This window comes from Castanea sativa, chromosome 3 (assembly GCF_040712315.1).
Source record: "Castanea sativa cultivar Marrone di Chiusa Pesio chromosome 3, ASM4071231v1".
In the NCBI taxonomy this organism is placed as follows: Eukaryota; Viridiplantae; Streptophyta; class Magnoliopsida; order Fagales; family Fagaceae; genus Castanea; species Castanea sativa.
This window is the reverse complement of record NC_134015.1, coordinates 42,356,173-42,375,657: the sequence shown is the minus strand read 5'-3', so window position 1 is coordinate 42,375,657 and position 19,485 is coordinate 42,356,173. Positions and strand designations below refer to the sequence as shown.

Below are 19,485 nucleotides of genomic sequence, written 5' to 3'. Positions count from 1 at the left end.
TCAAGGAAAGAGATGGTTTTTAGGATCATTAATTTGTAGGACCAGTACGACCACTGCTTTGGAGCATGCGGCTTCTTAGGTAGGGATCCACAAGGAACCCCATGTCATCCTCAATAACGCACTCATCAAGGCTGCCATTGCACGAGGAACTGGTGTCGCTCTGCAACCAGGATAGCAGAAGCACAACAATATGCACAAGTGAAAATCAGGAGGACAAAGAATGCCATAGGATATATCCTATTATAAGCTTCCATTTCAATATATTAATATTGTCCCTCTATTTAACTTGCCACCACAAACTGATCTCCCTCCACAACTCATTCACATGCATTGTCTACTGGAAGTGAACATAAAAATAAGGATATAGAAATTATGTATGCGAGATTATCATCTGCCCCCCCTAAGTAAATGGCCCTATTGCGAACTGGAAATGTTTTCCAACAAAAGATACATTTATTCACACACGTGCCGAAGTGTCAGAGATATATTAGTCTATTAGCACAGGTCTAAGTCTAATTCTACTTTGTGTAAACTAAGTCTCTTATTTGTACTAAAAGTCTATTTAATCTAGGGTTTAATGTATTATATATACTCATGTTAGAATTAATTGTAACACAGGTTTTGTAGTATACTCTTATTTTATAAAAATGTAGTCTTTAAGAATTTCTTCTGTGGACGTAAGCTGTAAGGCTGAACTATGTAATCCTTGTGTTCTTGCGTTCTTATTTTATGTTTCTTTCTTCCGCATCTATTCAAGCTTATTCAACATAAAATATATCATAGCTAATATTTAACATGGTATCAGAGTTTCCTTCCTTTGACCGTTATTTTCTTTCCTTACAGTATGTTTAAGAGTAATCTTTATCTTCTTTGGCTTCCCATTGTTACAGTCAAAACTCTCTGATATAGTCATGTCACAATTAGAAGTCCCATTAACACTGCAAGACTATTGCCTTTCACAAACCATTGTCACAGAACCAAACTTCATTCAAGGGATCTTCTCAATCTTATTCAATCTCAATGTTTCATCAAACTTCTATCTTGAGTTTGAGAGAGGGTGTTAGAAATATATTAGCTCATTATCATAGGACCAAGTCTAATTTTACTTTGTGTGCAAGTCAAGTCTCTAAATTGTACTAGAAGTCTGTTACTTTAGGGTTTAGTCTACTATATATATATATCCATGTTAGAATTTTTTGTAATACAAGTTTTGTACTACACTCTTATATAATAAAGATGTAGCTTAAAGAGTTTTTTCCATGGACATAGGTCGTAAGACTAAACCATATAAGTCATGGAACAAACACCTATAGAATTGGAAACCTTAAACTCTTACTCGTCCATACTAGACATTACGAACACCATACTAACCAATGCAACTTTACAGCACACATTCAGAACTGTACATTTAGCCAAGTTCCCCCAAAGATAAAACTATTGATTACTCTGGCCTTCCTGTCAAGCTCACTCTACATAAAGCCTCACAGCTATGATTTTTTTGTAGTTGACTCTATCCCAGAATTTGATTTCAAGTCGATTTCCTTGAATTCTTGCACTTCTCAGTTCTCTGGGACCATATATGGTAGTCTTCTAAACTCAATACAATTTTGAAAATATAGCATTCAAGCTTTCAGGTTAGCTAGCTAGACCCAATCCACCAATCTACACCACTCAGCTTCAGGACTATTAATTAACAAACATCTCATAGCTTCTCTCCATATATATCCAGCAAGTGCGTATTATTTCTATAGAAACACACCTTAGTTCACCTTGATACCCCCACCAAGCTAAAATATCACTTCTAATAAGCCTATTCCTCACAGCCAGGGAAAGAATAAGGGATGTCTTGGAAATTTCTACAGAAAACCATAAGCCTACACCAATTCACTTCAGGCAATTAGAACCTTATGGCATTTTTTTTTTGTCTCTGTACTTGGAAATCGACTTGATTTAGAGAGAATCAAAACAGTTCTATCCCTGCTGCCAATTGTTACCATAGGTAGCTTATTTCATTTAGTAACTAGATCCTCATATCTTTCTAGCATCCTCACCTTTGTTTTCTCCTTAAGAACACTTGGTACCTATGCTTTAATGTTGTTGGCAGCATTATGAAACACCGGCCATCTAGGTACCACCAATCTAACCCATAAACAGATGCTGCTTCCATCCCCCGTTTCAAATTTTAGTAAGGTTCCATCATTTTCTCTCAATTTGAGCAGCTTTCACCAAACCCAATGTCGCCTTGGAAAAATATCACAACCTGAAGACTTCTCCCTTTCAACAAAATCACTTTTAATCCATGCCACTGATATGGAACTGGCTTGGATAAATATGTTCCAAATATGTTTCTTAATGGCTGGCTTGTTCAAATACTATACTCTTTTTAGATTTAACTTTCCTTCACATTTAGGCACACAGATTTCCAAGATATTTTAGCTCCAACGATTATCACTTGCATTTTGTAAGAAGCTATGAGAATTTTGTTCCATCATATTGATTAACTTCTTTGGCAGAACCAAAATGCTTGTTTAGTAAACTTAAATATGGTCCATAAGTGAGGGAGTAGCTGCCATCTATCGGGGAAATGATTGATGTGTTGAAATCTTTCCAATAGAGGCTTGCAATACTAGGATCTAGTCTTTGAATATTTTGAGGAACCCCTGTATTGAAAATCTCACTCTTTTCCTGGCTTAACAGCAAGTCCTGAAAGGGAGTTTTACTTTATTGACACATTTGTGAACGTTTGAATAGAATCAATAAGAATGCAAAAACCATAAAAATTATTTTAAAAAATTATGAAAGTATTTTTAAAAATTATAGGTGTGCACTAATTATAGAAGTATTTTCTATGGTTATTTTATTTTGAAAAAATTTATATAAGAAAGCAAAAATATCATGTGAGAGACCATGCAGCTCTGCAATGTGGAACTTTGTTAGAATAATTTTTCAAATAGTTTTCCACCTCACCTTCTTTACATATTTTGGATTATAATAAAATTATATTTGCATGATATTATTATTTCTAGTGAGCGTTAAACCTACCACAAGATCTTGTATTCTTATTTTATGCTTTTCTCTTATGCATCTATCTAAATATATTTAACATGGAATATATTATAGTTAATATATAACACGAGGTACATTGATTCACAATCCCTATAGGAGGTACTCTATATAAAGCATATATTTTGCATAACGAAAAAAAGAAATACGGGAGAAAAAAAAAAATACAGGAATGGGATATATAAGTGAACAGCTGAAATGAAAAATACGGCCACGTTTCAGTGGCCGTCCCGGTAAGATTACTACGGGCAGCCGCGGTAAAGGTCATCGGGTTTAACACACCCCTTGAAGCACTCTCTATATAGTTTTGGATCTCTATTTCTCCCACAAGGAATGGCTGCGTTGTTAGGATTGCCGGTGCCACTAGTACGACCATTGCCTTGGAGCATGCGACTTCTTAGGTAAGGATCCACAAGGAACTCCAAGTCATCCTCAATCACGCATTCTCCAAGGCTGCCATTGCACGAGGAACTGGTGTTGCTCTCAGCAAGGATAGTAGAAGCACAACTATATGCACTAAAAGTGAAAATCAGGAGGACAAAGAATGCCAGAGGATAGATCCTATTATAAGCTTCCATTTCAGTAAATTAGTATTTTTGTCACTCTAATTGACTTGCCACTAGCTACGAACTGATCTCACATGCATTGTCCACCATGAGTGATACATATATTTATAGTTAATAAAAAGGTGGGTGTTACTAAATGAAAGGACGAAAATTAATAAGCTAAAAAAAGTGGGTGATCTCCCTCCACAAACTGAATCACATGCATTGTACTACACTTGAAAAGTATCTTATCTTTCTTATTTGTTGTCGTAATTATTTTAACATATGGACCCCCCGGGTTTTTGCAAATGGCATTGCATGATTAGACCTTTTTTTGTTTTTGTTTTGAATAACACGATTAGATTTTGGAGTAAAGCAATTTATTCTTTCTTATATTATTACCTAGCCATTCGAACAGTGTTCAAAAGCGACTGGGCTCTCACATTGCCTTACACCAGTACACCACTATATGCCTAATTTAAATTTCAAGGAAAAAAAAGATACTAAAAATTTCAATTAATTTTAGGCTCTAGAATGTAAAGAGTACGATATTGGTTTGGAAGCTACAAGAAATAGAACACGTCTACTTCTAGAAAGTAAGAATACATCTCTTTTTTTAAATTTTATTTTAGGGGTCGCCATCAACTATTGATTTTGTATTAGTAGGTGTGATTGGTTACTTATGGGTCTAATTCATTTTAATTTATCTAATTAACTAAACCAATATTAAGGATTTATTAATTAATGTAAACGAAAAGTCTCGAACCAAAAATCTTGGACTCGAAAGTTCAGTGACATGCTCGAAAGTTCAGTGATGTGTGTTGAAGGTGTTAGGCACCCCATAAAGCCTATCCAAAGGATAGTACCTCATTTTAATTTATTTCAAACATTATCTTTTGGTAAAGATAGAAATGAGATACTTGAAATTTTGATTTTTGAAAAAGGTTGTGACCAATCAACACACACACACACACACACATGTGAGTATTTTTTTTTATAAACCACACATGTGAGTATTTATTTACTTATAATGTACCATGTGAATATTAAAGTCAAAGAATATTTACCATCAAAGCATGTGGGATATATACATAAATATCATGTGAGGAGGCATGCAAAATAGAGGAATAGTATACAATAGCATGTGAGTAAAATATTTATTAAATATCATCCACATTTTTCTCATTTTTACCATGCAAAAAAAAGATGACAATAAAAATATGTTAGTGCCAAAGAAAAGAAAGGGGCTATGTAAGGTTGATGGGTGCCTATGATTTCAATGGAGATTGAACCATAGGCACAAATTCTCAACAATGATATTCTAAGGAAAAGTTTTAAATTACAACGCATGAACAATTTTTACAAAGTTAACTCTATTTTCATTTTTGGAAGAAAAGTTTGATAGAAAACACATATCTTTGAAGAAAAAATTTATTGTTTTAAGAGGATTTTCAAAAATTATTTTCAACATTTTTTTAAGGAAAAGATCTCTTTTGAACAAGCGAAGTTTGCAAAGAGGGAAATAAGTTTTCATCTATTAGAAAAAAGATTTTTTGAAAATACCATTTTTTTAGAGGAAGCAGAAAATTTGGGAGGAAGACTTGAAGTTTCAAAAAAATCATTTTAGAAAAAAAGAAAAGAAAAGATATTTTAGTCTTAAGAAAACAAAGATTCATGGGTTTATTTCCAGAAAAAGAAGATTTAACTTTGAAAAATCCCACGATTTTTATGGAGAGAGGAAGTTTGTGTAAAAAGTCTTTTTTTTTTTTTTTTTTTTGTGGAAGATTTGAAAAGATATTAAGAAACAAAGTTCATGGGTTTTCATTTTTGAAAGAAAAAGTTTGGGTTCTAAGAAAAATCCCATTATTTTTTATGAAAAGGAGTATTACCTTTTGAAAATTTTCCCACTCAAAAGATTATTATTATTATTTTTTTTTGAAAGAAGTTCCAATGTAGTATACGAAAACATTTTAAGATTTTTTTTTTCAAAAGGCTTGATTTTTCGGGTTTAAAGGAAATGGAAAAAAGAAAGTTTTTCAGCATTTTTGGAGAAGGCATTTTTGAGGAAAAAGCATTTTTTTGAATGAAAGGTTTAAATGAATTTTTTTTTTTGGAAATTTCAGAAAAGGCTTCATTTTAGAAAAAGAAAACAACTTTTGGAAAGTAAAGGAAAAAGAACTTTTTGAAAACCATTTCCTTAGAAAGCATGTAAAGAATTTACCCAAGCATATTAATCTATAGCATATTTATTGATGAGAAAAGTGAAGAGAAACAATAGTAAATAGTAAGAGTGCTATAAACTTAAAGACGAGTAACATAAAGTGTTGGAAAATAAATAACAAAGAAAATTAATTGTTGGAATTTAAATGACAATAACAATAAAGTACTAAAATTTAAATGATATTAATAGTAAAATTTCATTAAAAGGGGTTTTTATTTTTTATTTTTATGATTATCCCTCTTAAATAAGTCTTAATCTCTTTCAAGACCTATGGGTGCTTCATCAAAAAGAGATGGAAGTTCAAAGCTATCAACCATCCTTAAGAGACATACCCATATTGGTGTAGAGCTAATCTCACATCAGTTGGGAGCCGCCCTGCACCCGTTTATGATCACTATAAAAGGCCCCAAAGGCTCTTTTTCAAAAGGACACCGAATTCACTAGTAAGAATCAAAGGAGTTTTTATTCTAAAACTTCCTCATGTTAAAGTTTATTTGGTTGGGACTTCTTCTGGTCTTGAGCTTAAAGTTTTAAGCTTACTAACCTTCTGGTTTAGTCTTGATTAAATTGACTGAGGGGAACGGTCAAATTAAAACTGAAGGAGTTCTTGTGTTTGAGGTAAGGGTCTAACATTGTCTCTCTCATTTTGGTCTGTTTATTTGCTTGCTTATTACTTTATTTCTTGCTTTGATATCTCTGCACTAGTTTAGGGCTTTATAGCTTTCATATTAGAAACATGATAGGTCATTTTTAACTGCAGTTTTGTTGGTGCTTTAGAACTGTCTTTTTGAGTAGGTATGCTTGGGCATGCTTCATGCATGTATACGCATACTCAAGGCATGCTTATGCATACTTCATGTATGCGTACACCTGCTCATGTTCAGAAACCTATATCTTAGGGTTTTCATTAATTTACTATTTTGTCTTGTTTCAATCACCTACATAGAGCCTGTTTAGCTTAGATTTCACATGCCTAAGTCTAGGGTCAGTAGAATAACATATTTTATATGCTTTAATTGTTAGCTTGATAATAAAGGTTTATGCGCTTTGATTAAAAACATGAACATGCATAGGTTATACAGACATGCATTAATGCATAGGGGCTATGATGTAGTGAGGTAAGTAGAGGTGAGTCATGCATATGAATATGAACATGCATCTCTTGATGTGATGATTGGTTCCTTCGAATAATGAATGCCATGATTCTATGCTTAAATGATTGAATATGCTTGATTAATGTTATGTTGTTGATTGGCTTTTTTGTTGATGTTATTGCCATGTCTATGCTTGCTACCCTTGGTTTACATAAAGCATGATGTTTAGATGAATGTTAGGACATGAACGTGATGATGGAAATATGTATGTACGCAGCGGAAAATAAACGGATCTACTTTATTCGTAAGTGTTAACATGTACCATGTAAGTTTCAGAATATAGAACAAGAGAGTGTACCTAGGAGTGGTGAATTTCAAAACCGAAGATCAGAAGCACTTGGGAACACTTTCAATCTTCACTCCAATTCCACTAACGCCCAAGATGTGTGGTCTTTCAATCAGTTTCAAAGGGAGAATGATAGAGTGTCTTACTCTCACATACACACCATTTCACAATAGTGTTTCTCTTTTTTCATACATTAAAATTCTGTATGTTTTTCTCCTTATAACTGATTATCTAATTGGGCTAGCTTTTTGGGCCTTTCCAATTGGGCTTTAGTATGTGGCTTGGAGTGGGACCAAAAGGGACTAATAAGACACTAGCTCCAATGGGCCTTGAGCTTTTCTATCAACTTTTGACAAGTCCAAAGTTACCATTAAATATAGTTGCACTCTAGGCCTTATTTATAAATTATATCCCAAGACTTTATTATACGTGCAATCCCTTCATAAAATATTCGTAGTAATACAAAGTCATGAATGTAGACTGCCATTTTGTAAATTACTATATCTTATCCTTGAGAACTTGGTTTAATCATTTAGAATTATTCAATTTATATTTATGAAATCCAATTTCATAAATATATAGTTTAGTAACTTCTCACCAAAGTGGTTAGACTTAACTCTCTGAATAACTGATCTATTAAACTTATCTCAAGGGAATATTTTATATATCCGTTAAGAGACTATGAATTCCATCTCGAGAATATATGTTCTATCAACATTGAATGTGGCTGCCCAACATACTGAGATTTTGACCATTACTTTAGATCTCACTCTTGATATATCAAAGTAACCTACACTTTATGATTAGGTCCATTATCCTCTCAGGATTAAGAGTTCATGTAAATAGAAGTCATGAGATTTATTATTCAATTGACAGTCGTTAGGAGAATAATAAATCTCATAGCGGTCTATTTCAATATATCTTAACTCTTAAAATATATCATCATATCAATTAAAAATCTCCATTATCATGATCAAGACAAATCATCTTAGTTGATATGTTATAGTTTTCGCAGATGAAACACCCAATTTCATCACCGACTACGAATTAAAATTCTGAGTTTATAAAGAACTTGTGACTTATATCTAGGGGTGTCAATTCGGGTTAGCGTGTCGGGTTCGTGTCGTGTCGAGGTAGGGGTATTCTGCTAAATGACTCAACCCTAACCCGACCCATTTAATAATCGTGTCAGGATCCTTCAACCCTAACCCGACCTGTTAATAAGGCGGGTTGACCTGACCCAACCCATTTAACATGTTTAATAAACGAGTCATGTTAGGTTGACACGAATATAACACAACCCATTTCAACCTGCATAATATTAAATATAACATCCATCTCTAAATAATTTTTTTCACATCCCAAAAAGCAATGCATACACTTCAAGTCTTTAACCCACATTCAAAATAATATAGTTCAACAAAAATATAATATTCATCTAGAAATAAGTTCTTTACACTCCAAAAGAAGTGCAACACTTCAGCTCAAAATCAAAATAACATAGTTTAACAAAATAACATAGTTTAACAAAAATAAAATAACATAGTTCAACAAAAATATAATATCCTTGGAACTCGCCAAATGCTAAGTATCAATATTGAAAAAATTTGAGCAAACAGTAGACTGATCTTGACTATGACCATGATTATCATCCATAGATTCTTTGTTGATATCCAAATTCATAACATCTTCCACAAGCTCATCCAATTTCATTTGTGCAAGTTCTATGCAAAAGAAAAAAAAAAAGTATTAGTAGTTACAAAATATGATCATGCATCAACAGTTTTACAAGAACTAAATAATAATAATGTGAGAGTAATAATAACTAATTAAACAAATAAGATTACCTTTCTCTCCATACAGCCAATCTCTAGTGCAAACCAATGCCTCAACAGTGTCTGGCCTCAATGAACTCCTAAATTGATCAATCACTCTCCCACCAACACTAAAAGTAGACTCTGAGGCAATAGTAGAAATAGGAACACTCAAAACATCACGAGCCATGGAAGCTAATTCAGGGAATCGGAACTGATTTGCTTTCCAAAATGAGAGAATATCTAAGTTTGCACGCCTATCCACTCTTGACTCATCCAAATAGAGTTCTAATAGACTTTTTTGTGAATGGGCAGACTCTTCATCGATTTCAAATGAATCAAATTCCTAAATAAACAACAATGTCAATAAATATCACTCTTACAAAAGAGCAAATAACTTATTAAATTAAAATAAAAAATAGCAATATAAAATAACATATTAAATTAAAATAATTTTTACCTGCATAACTGCTCTAGTCTCTTTGCTAAAAGATTGAATTGGACTCACATGAACAACCTTTCCACCACGTTTTCTAGTAGCTGCTAATGTTGTAGGAGCATTACTTGCATATTCCAAGTAAAGAGAAAATAATTTCTCATGCACATTCAAATATGCAGGGGAACCACTATATCCATAAAGCTTCTTATAGCAAAAATCCACAAATTGAAGCTTATAACGAGGGTCCAAAGTAACTGCTATAGCTAGTAGTGCATTGAAGTCCAACCAATACTTCTCAAACTTGGCAAGCATTTGGACTGCCATTCTTCTCATGTACTCATCTTCATTCTCCATATGTTGCCTCAAGGTTAGATAAATCATGAACATTGATGGAAAGTACAAATTGGCAGCAGGATATTTGGTTTCAGAAAATGCACAAGTAGCATCATAAAAAACAGCCAAGAATTTGTCAATCTTTTCTACCTTACTCCACTCATCAACAGTGGGACAATTCTTATAATTAGAGTCCGTCAATTCTAAGTGGCAAAAAGCACGCTTGTAGTAAAGAGCATTCTCAATCATAAGAAAGGTAGAATTCCACCTAGTGGGAACATCTTGTCTTAAGCCTCTCTTACCATCTAAAGACATTTGATTTACCGACTCTAAAAATTTTTGCTTCCTCACTTGTGAACCTTTCACATATTTAACACTTTCTCGAATTTTTTGGATAGCAATATTAATCTCCTAAGCCATCTTGTACTATTAAATTAAGAATATGAGCACAACAACGAAGATGAAAAAATTCACCATTACAAACAAGTGCTTTCCTAATACTCAACTGAGATCTCAAGATGTCAACAGAAACATCATTAGAGGAGGCATTATCTAATGTCACAGAGAACACCTTGTTCTCAATTTCCCACTCACAAAGCAAATTATACATTTTCTCAGACAAAGAAACTCCATTGTGTGGTGGAGGCATAAAGCAAAAATTCAATACCCTTTTTTGTAGAACCCAGTTTCTATCAATAAAATGTGCAATAATGCACATATATCCATCAGTGATTACAGAAGTCCACAAATCAGATGTTAAACTAATTCTACTTGGAGCATCTTTTAACATGAATTTAAGCTTTTCTTTCTCCCTTCTATGCATCTTAATCAAATCAGCCCTAGCAGTATTTCTAGTAATAATGGTAGCTTCAGGGCATAAATAAGCAAATATAGCTCTTATGGCAGTATACTCAACAAAACGAAATGGTAATTCATGCATAACAATAGCAGCAACTAGCAACTCCCTAAATTTATCAGGTTCAAATTTAGATACAACCCCACCATTTTTACTCAAAAGTAATTGACCCACATCTCGTGTATCTCTTCTCACACATGTTTCCAAATAACGCTTTAAGTTTCCAGTTCCGTAATTACCTGGAACCAAGTAAACAAGTCCACATCTCTTACATTTGCATCTTGGCTTCTTGTCTGGTCCAGGAGAAATCATTTCAAAGTGTGGCCAAACTAGTGAAGTTTTCCTACGCCTTTTCTTTTTTTGACCCTCCATTAGAACTGTTACATCTTCCAAGTCATCAACTTCTTCCTCAGTTATAATTTCCACATCATTTGTATTTTCCACGTTATTGCTATTATTGGTTTCCTCCATCTATACCTACACAGTTTACAAAATGCAAATAAACAACACATTACAATACAAATATAAACACGGTTCTTGATGTTTTATTCTTATTTCCATCACAAACACTTTTTAATTCTATAATTTGCAACATATGAAAGACACTTCAAAAAATAATATACGAATCCAAGGGAATTAACACATGTTTATGAGATGGCCAACAAGCATAATGTCAAGTTGTCTTATTATCATTCAAAGAAACTAAAACAAGTGGGCCATATCATGCAATCAAGAAAAACACAAGGCACATGGGTTCAAACTTCAAAGTTTATTGTACAAAAGCTGAAAAGCATTATGCAGAAAAAAAAAAAAAATTAGAGAGAGAGAGATAACCGGCTGGAGAGTTTAGTTTACACTTGAGTATGAGAATTGGCGTGTGAAAAAAAGTACGGCTGAAATAAAATAAAAAAATTAGATATTTATAAGAAGGTTTAGAGGTTTAGGGTTTGTAGGGTTTAGAGATTTAGGGTTTGTAAAGTTTCAATTTTCAATTATATCCCTTGTAAATTTTTGTAATTACTCACTTTTATTTTTAAATTTAAAATATATGTTGGATATAAAAGGTATTTGACAAATCTAAAATAAAATAAATATTTATTTGTTATATGAGTTAAACGGGTTGTGTTAAGCGGGTCATTTCAGGTTTGACCCAAATAAATTGGCGTGTCAAACGTGTTTATTGCGGGTTACACGGGTTGACTCGCTTATGACCTGTTTTTTATCGTGTCGCTTTCGGGTCGACCCGTTTATGACCCAAATCCATTAAGGCTCAACCCTAACCCGAAAAAATCCGTGTCGGGTTCGTGTCGTGTTCGCGGGTTGGGTCGAACATTAACACCCCTACTTATATCTTCTGTGACTAAATAACATAAATCACATACTATGCATCTTATAGACTATATGATAATGTCCCATATTCATGTTACCATTACTTTAGATTATAATAAAACAACTTTATTAATCACAATATTAAGTCATACATCATGTCATACATAATATCATACATAGCATTATACAATAGGATTTAAGGGTACTAATCCTAACAATCTCTCACTTGCCCTAAAGACTATTGTGCACCAATCTAACTCCCATTCCCTCTAAATGTGACTCGAAAGTCCTTTGAGGCAAGACTGTGGTAAAGGAATCTGCTAGATTATTTGCACTTTCAATCTTTGCTACCACTACATCTCCACGAGCAACAATGTCTCGAATGATGTGGTACTTCCTCTCAATGTGCTTTCCTTTCTTGTGATTTATTGGATCTTTGGATTGAGCAACCGCTCCACTATTGTCGCAAAACAATGTGATGGGATCTTGCTCCATTCTTACAACACCAAAATTGGAAAGGAATTTCTTGACCCAAATAGCTTGCTTTGCCGCTTCACAAGCAGCAACATATTCAGCTTCCATGATGGAGTCCGCAATACAAGATTGCTTAACACTCCTCTAACTTATGGCTCCACCACCTAAGGTGAAAACACATCTTGAAGTGGATTTCTTAGAATCTAGATCCGATTGAAAATCTGAATCTGTATAGCTAATAGGAATCAAATCCTCACACTGGTAAACAAACATATAATCTCTCATTCTCCTAAGATACTTGAGAATATGCTTTACAACTTGCTAATGTTTTGGTCCTAGATTTGATTGATATTGGCTGACCATGCCAATTGAATAACAAATATTTGGTCTAGTACAAAGCATGACATACATAATACTTCCCATTGCGGAAGCATAAGGAACTTGTCTCATCATATTTTCTTCCTCTTGAGTCTTAGGCCTTTGGTCATCAGACAGAGGAACTCCATGTCTAAAAGGAAGTAATCCTTTCTTAGAGTTTTGCATGCTAAACCGTTCTAGAACCTTATCTATATATCCAGCTTATGATAAGCCTAACATCTTATTATTGCGATCTCGCCAAAGCTTGATCCTTAGAATAAAGTTAGCCTTACCCAAGTCCTTCATATCAAATTGGCTAGACAACCAAACCTTTACTGATGATATTACCCCTACATCATTCCCAATGAGTAGAATATCATCAGCATAAAGCACTAGGAACATTACTACTTTGTCTTGATGTCTTTTGTACACACATAGTTCATCAAGATTTTGTTCAAAACCAAAAGACTTAATGTTTGCTTAAGTCCATAAATAGATTTTTTCAACTTGCATACCATATTCTCTTGGTTCTTTGCTATGAAACCTTCTGGTTGCATCATATAGATTTCATCTTCAAGATTACTATTGAGAAATGCAGTCTTGACATCCATTTGCCAAATCTCATGATCATAATGAGCAGCAATAGATAAGAGAATTCTGATAGATTTAAGCATTGCTACTGGTGAAAAGGTTTTTTCATAATCAATACCTTATTTTTGTGTATACCCTTTCGCCACTAGTCTTGCTTTAAAGGTTTCAACCTTTCCATCTATCCCTCTCTTCCTCTTGTAAACCCATTTACAACCAACATGTTTAATGCCGTTCGGCACCTTTACAAGATCCCAAACTTGATTGGAATACATGGAATCTAATTTAGATTTCATAGCATTGACCCAATGATGTGTATTTATATCATTCATTGCTTCATCATAAGTGTAAGGATCCGATTCAGCCTCTTCTGAGATAGCTTCATAAGTTTCTTCCAAATCTATAAATCTCACGAGAGGCCGAACAATTCTTCCACTACGACGAGGCACCTATGTACTAGACATCTCATGAGTATTATCTTGTGGTGTATCTAATACAACCACATCATCCCTAGTTTTATCCAACGGTTATTGATTTACAGATTCATTCATTTCAGCCAATACAACTCTACTTTTAGGAGTAAAATTATTCATATAGTCATTTTCCAAGAATTTAGCATTTGTACTAACAAAAACTTTGTTATCATTTCTGCTATAGAATAAATAACCTCTAATTTCTTTGGATAACTCATAAGCAAACATACTTCTGATTTTGGTTCCAACTTATCAAGCTTTCCCTTTAACATATGTACTGGACAACCCCAAATGTGGAGATATCTCATATTAGGCTTACACCCATTCCACAATTCCATGGGTGTTTTGAGAATAGTTTTTGATGAAACTAAATTCAAAAGATGTATTGTTGTATTTAAGGCATACCCCCAAAAAGAAATTGGTAAAGTTGAGTAACTCATCATGGACCTAACCATTTCCAAAAGAGTCCTATTCATTCTCTCCACTATACCATTTTGTTGAGGAGTTTCAGATGCAGTTAATTGGGATACAATCCCATTCTGAATTTGGTAATCCTTGAAATCCCCAAGAAGGTATTCGCCACCTCGATCAGATCGAATGACCTTTATGCGTTTACCTAATTGATTCTCAACTTCAGCCCTAAACTCTTTGAACTTTTCTAAGGCTTCGAACTTCTGTCTCATTAGGCATACAACCATATCTTGAGTAATCATCAGTAAAAGTGATGAAGTACTCATAACCTCTTTTTGCTTGGGTTGACATAGGACCACATATATCTGTATGAACTAATTCAAGCAACTCTTGGGCTCTTTTACCTTTTGTATTAAAAGATCGTTTGGTTATTTTACCCTCCAAACAAGATTCACAAACTGGAAATTCATTAAAGTCCATGGGCTGTAAAAGTCCATTTTTGATTAGTCTTTGAATCCTATTTGAATTAATATGACCCAAATGCAAGTGCCAAAGATATGCATAATTTGTAGAAGAAAAATTTCTCTTTAATGATTTTACATGAGAGTCATTATCTAATTCAGAATTATGTAATTCATGCTTATCAGGAGTTAAAATATAAAGACCATCCACAATATTGCCAGAATAGATAAACATTTTATCATTCTTTATTACAACATTGTTCTTTAGGATAACACAATATTCATATTTACCTAAATAAGTTGCAGAAATTAAATTTCTATGAACATTAGGTACAAATAGACAGTCTTGCAATATTAGAACTCTAGAATTAAAGCATAAATTAACAACACCAACAGTTACAACTGAAATCTTGCTCCCATTAGCCAAAGTAAGAAACGATTCCCCTTCATTCAGCTTTTTGGTCTCCTAAAACCCCTGCAAAGAATTGCAGATATGATTAGTACAACCTAAATCCACACACCAGGAATCCGTAGGATTCTGCACCAAACATATTTCAAGATTAAAGGCACTTTTCATACCCTTGTTCTTGGTAGCTTTGAACTTTGGACAATTCCTCTTCCAATGTCCTTTCTCACCACAATGAAAATACTTTCCTTTGTCAGCAACCCCTAAGGCAATTTACTTACCTTCTTGTTTAGTGAAGTCCTTCTTCTTCTTTTTCTTACTCTTGCCTTTCGACTTAGGTTGAGAAGTAGAAACTTTACCCACATTGGCTTCAACACTAGTAGTACCAAGGATGCCTTCCGTCGCCACTAACTCATTCATCAATTCAGACAAAGAATAAATCTTTTTGTTCATGTTATAATTAAGTCTGAATTCCTTGAATGATTTCGGTAGTGATTGGAGTATTATATCCACTTGGGATTCTCCATCAATGTCGGCACCTAAAATCTCTAATGTATTCAAATTAGAGATCATTGTAAGACAATGCTCTCTTACTGAACTACCTTAAGCCCTTTTGGTATTATAAATTTGCCTCATGGTTTCTTGCCTTACTGAACGACCTTGCTCACCAAATATCTCCTTCAGACTATGCATAATATCCAAAGCTAGTTCTACATCCTGCATTTGATGCTGTAGAACATTTGAGATGAATGCTAGGATGTAGCACTTGGCCATTTCATTAGATTTCTGCCAACGATCATATCGTTGTTTTTCCTTAAGAGGAGCATCTAATGAAGGAAACCTAGGACATGGTTGTGTAAGCACATATTTATGCTCTTCAGCTGTAAGAACAATGTCCAAATTTCTTTTCCAGTTAACATAGTTGGATTCAGTCAGTTTGTTTTGATTAAGAATAGAAACAAGTGGACTAAATGATACCATGTTCAAATCTGAAAATAATAAACATGAATATAATAAGTAAACTAAACATTATCAATTTAGCATATAAGCATATAATATGGAACCTTAATAAAACCATAGAATAATATATGTAACGACAACTCAATCCCATGTTTAAAATTCCTTGGAAGCAAGTAAGTTATAAACACTATGATTGATTGAGAACTATTCTCATTATTAGTGCTGTCATGATAACTCTTATCAAATACTAATAATATGTCGTTTTTCCTTTAGCCTCTAAGTAATAATGACATAGCTCCGAAGGGAGGTTAACATTAAACTTAGTCTAGTGTACACCATTGACTGAATTCTATGTGAGTCATTAAGTAACTCCACGGTGGTGTGGTTGTTCTTAATGTAAAACACATATTATTCATCATTAAGAAGTTTAATCTGTAGTACCATGAATTAAATACCCTTCGAAGGGAGCAAGACATATACGCCAAGGCGAGGTGCTTAATCACACTATTATAAACCGACAATGGAAGCCGTGAGATCCAACCCTTGTATCTCTTTTTCACTAGATGTTTTAAAAGAAAGGTTTTTAATTTATAAACATGTATAATTTAATTACACATAGCCTTGCTCTTTATACAATTGAAAACAATTGGAAAAAGTTTAGAATTCCTTTCAGTGGCATTTTTGCGGGTATCTCGCGACTAGGCTCTTCCTGCGAAAATGAATTAAAGCAAAAAATTGAAAACAAAAAATTCAGACAGAGAGTTTCGCTACTATCTCGCGAATGTTTCGTGAATAAAACTTACCCGCGAAAGTTTTTGCACAAAAACAAAATTCAGACAGAAACTTTCGCGACTGTCTTGCGACTATCTCGCGAGTAAGGCTTACCCGGGGAAAACCCGTGTTTTCAATTTTTAAAGGGATGATCTGAAACGTTTCCAACGGTTTTCCATGAACATACAACCACCATATGAACACAGTAGATGGAATTTGATATCTAAATTGAATTCTATTGATGCTATAGCCTTAAAGATCAATTTAACATACTTAAATTAACAATTAAATAACATCATAACATCAATATCAGTTTTTATCAAATCATAGTTTCAACAACCATGCAGAAAATTAAATACATATATAATCTTCTAACATCATGAAACTATTATCTCTAATTCTAAAACTCACAAAACATGTTATACAGATTCGAATTGAAGACTGCTCTGATACCATTTGATGGAAATATGCATGTACGCAGTCAAAAATAAACGGATCTACTTTATTCGTAATTGTTAACATGTACCATGTAAGTTTCAGAATATAAAACAAGAGAGTGTACCTTGGAGCGATGAATTTCAAAACCAAAGATTAGAAGCACTTGGGAACACTTTCAATCTTCACTCCAATTCCACTAACGCTCAAGATGTGTGGTCTCTCAATCAGTTTCAAAGGGAGAATAATAGAGTGTCTCACTCTCATATACACACTATTTCACAATAGTGTTTCTCTTTTTTCATACATTAAAATTCTGTATGTTTTTCTCCTTATAGTTGATTATCTAATTGGGCTAGCCTTTTGGGCATTTCCAATTGGATTTTAGTATGTGGCTTGTAGTGGGACTAAAAGGGACCAATAAGACACTAGTTCCAATGGGCCTTGGGCTTTTCTATCAACTTTTGATAAGTCCAAAGTTACCATTAATTATATTTGATACCACTATATAAATATAGTTGCACTCTAGACCTTATTTATAAATTATATCGTAAGACTTTATTATATATGCAACCCCTTCATAAAATATTCATAGTAATACAAAGTCGTGAATGTAGACTGATACTTTGTAAATTACTACATTTTATCCTTGAGTACCCGGTTTAATTACTTAAAATTATTCAACATATATTTATGAAATCCAATTTTATAAATATATACTTTAGTAACTTCTTACCAAAATGGTTAGGCCGAACTTTCTGAATAACTGATCTATTAAACTTATCTCAAGGGAATATTTTATATCTCTGTTAAGAGACTATGAATTCCATCTTGAGAATATGTGTTCTATCAACATTAAATGTGGTTGCCCAACATACTGAGGTTTTGACTATTACTTTAGATCTCACTCTTGATATATCAAAGTAACCTACACTTCATGATTAGGTCCAGTATCCTCTCAGGATTAAGAGTTCATGTAAATAGAAATCATGAGATTTATTATTCAATTGACAGTCATTAAGAGAATAATAAATCTCACAGCGGTCCAGTTCGATATGTCTTAACTCTTAAAACATATCAACATATCAACATATCAACTAGAAATCTCCATTTCCATGATCAAGACAAATCATCTTAGTCGATACGTTATAGTCTTCGCAGATGAAACGCCCAATTTAATCACCGACTACAAACTAAAATTTTGAGTTTACAAAGAACATGTGACTTATATCTTCTGTGACTAAATCACATAAATCACATACTATGCATCTCATGGACTATATAATAATGTCCCATATTCATGTTACCATTACTTTAGATTATAATAAAATACAATATTAAGTCATACATCATGTCATACATAATATCATACATTGCATCATACAATAGGATTTAAGGGCACTATTCCTAACATGTGATGAGATGAATGATGATAAGACACCATGCTAGATGAATGTTAGGATGCATGCCATGAATGTTTTAAGATGAATGTTGAATATGAATGCCATGTTAGATGTTAGATGCATGTTAGGGTAGACTTAGTTTGTGTGTGTGTATAGAATAACCATTTAAAGGAACCTTTAATGGAATTAGGATGTGGAATACAAGGAGTGGAGGCCGACCCACTGGTCGGGTGGGGTTGGGTGCTTAACACCCCATCCCCATACCTAAACTTTGAACACGTGCTCTAGTAAGATCACTCCTTCACATAAAGGCGCTATACATATTGTTCCTAGGCCTAATCTAGGTGGCGACTCCCTTATTCACCCCTCTGCTTGGTCCACTTAATCGAGGCTTACTTCCTGAGGAGAAACCCTATCGCGGGTGCTTGCACCCACAGTTATTCCATAACAATTATTAGATGTTCTGATTCCTCATAAGAGGCACTCTCCCACATCATTTAGAATTTCACACTTATTTTTCATGATTATGACATTTAACCCATTGTCACAAATTTGACTGATAGTTAACAGATTTGCTTTCAAACCTTTAACATACTACACATCTTCAAAAACTAGTAAGCCTAGGAAGTCAACTTTTCCAATTCCAAGAATAAAAGATTTGCTTCCATCTCCAAAAGTGACATATCCAACTTTCCTTTCAAGGAGT

The 19,485-nt window shown here is 33.7% G+C and overlaps 1 protein-coding gene across 1 annotated transcript; it reads right to left on the bottom strand.

The window, feature by feature from the left end:
* Nucleotides 1-8,853: 8,853 nt before the first annotated feature.
* LOC142628982 (zinc finger BED domain-containing protein RICESLEEPER 2-like) lies at nucleotides 8,854-10,170 on the bottom strand. Its single transcript, XM_075802996.1, has 3 exons — nucleotides 9,544-10,170; nucleotides 9,117-9,429; nucleotides 8,854-8,993 (listed from the first exon to the last, which is right to left on the bottom strand). Exons 1-3 carry the CDS (start codon nucleotides 10,168-10,170, stop codon nucleotides 8,854-8,856), a joined length of 1,080 nt encoding a protein of 359 aa, XP_075659111.1.
* Between the last annotated feature and the right edge of the window lie 9,315 nt (nucleotides 10,171-19,485).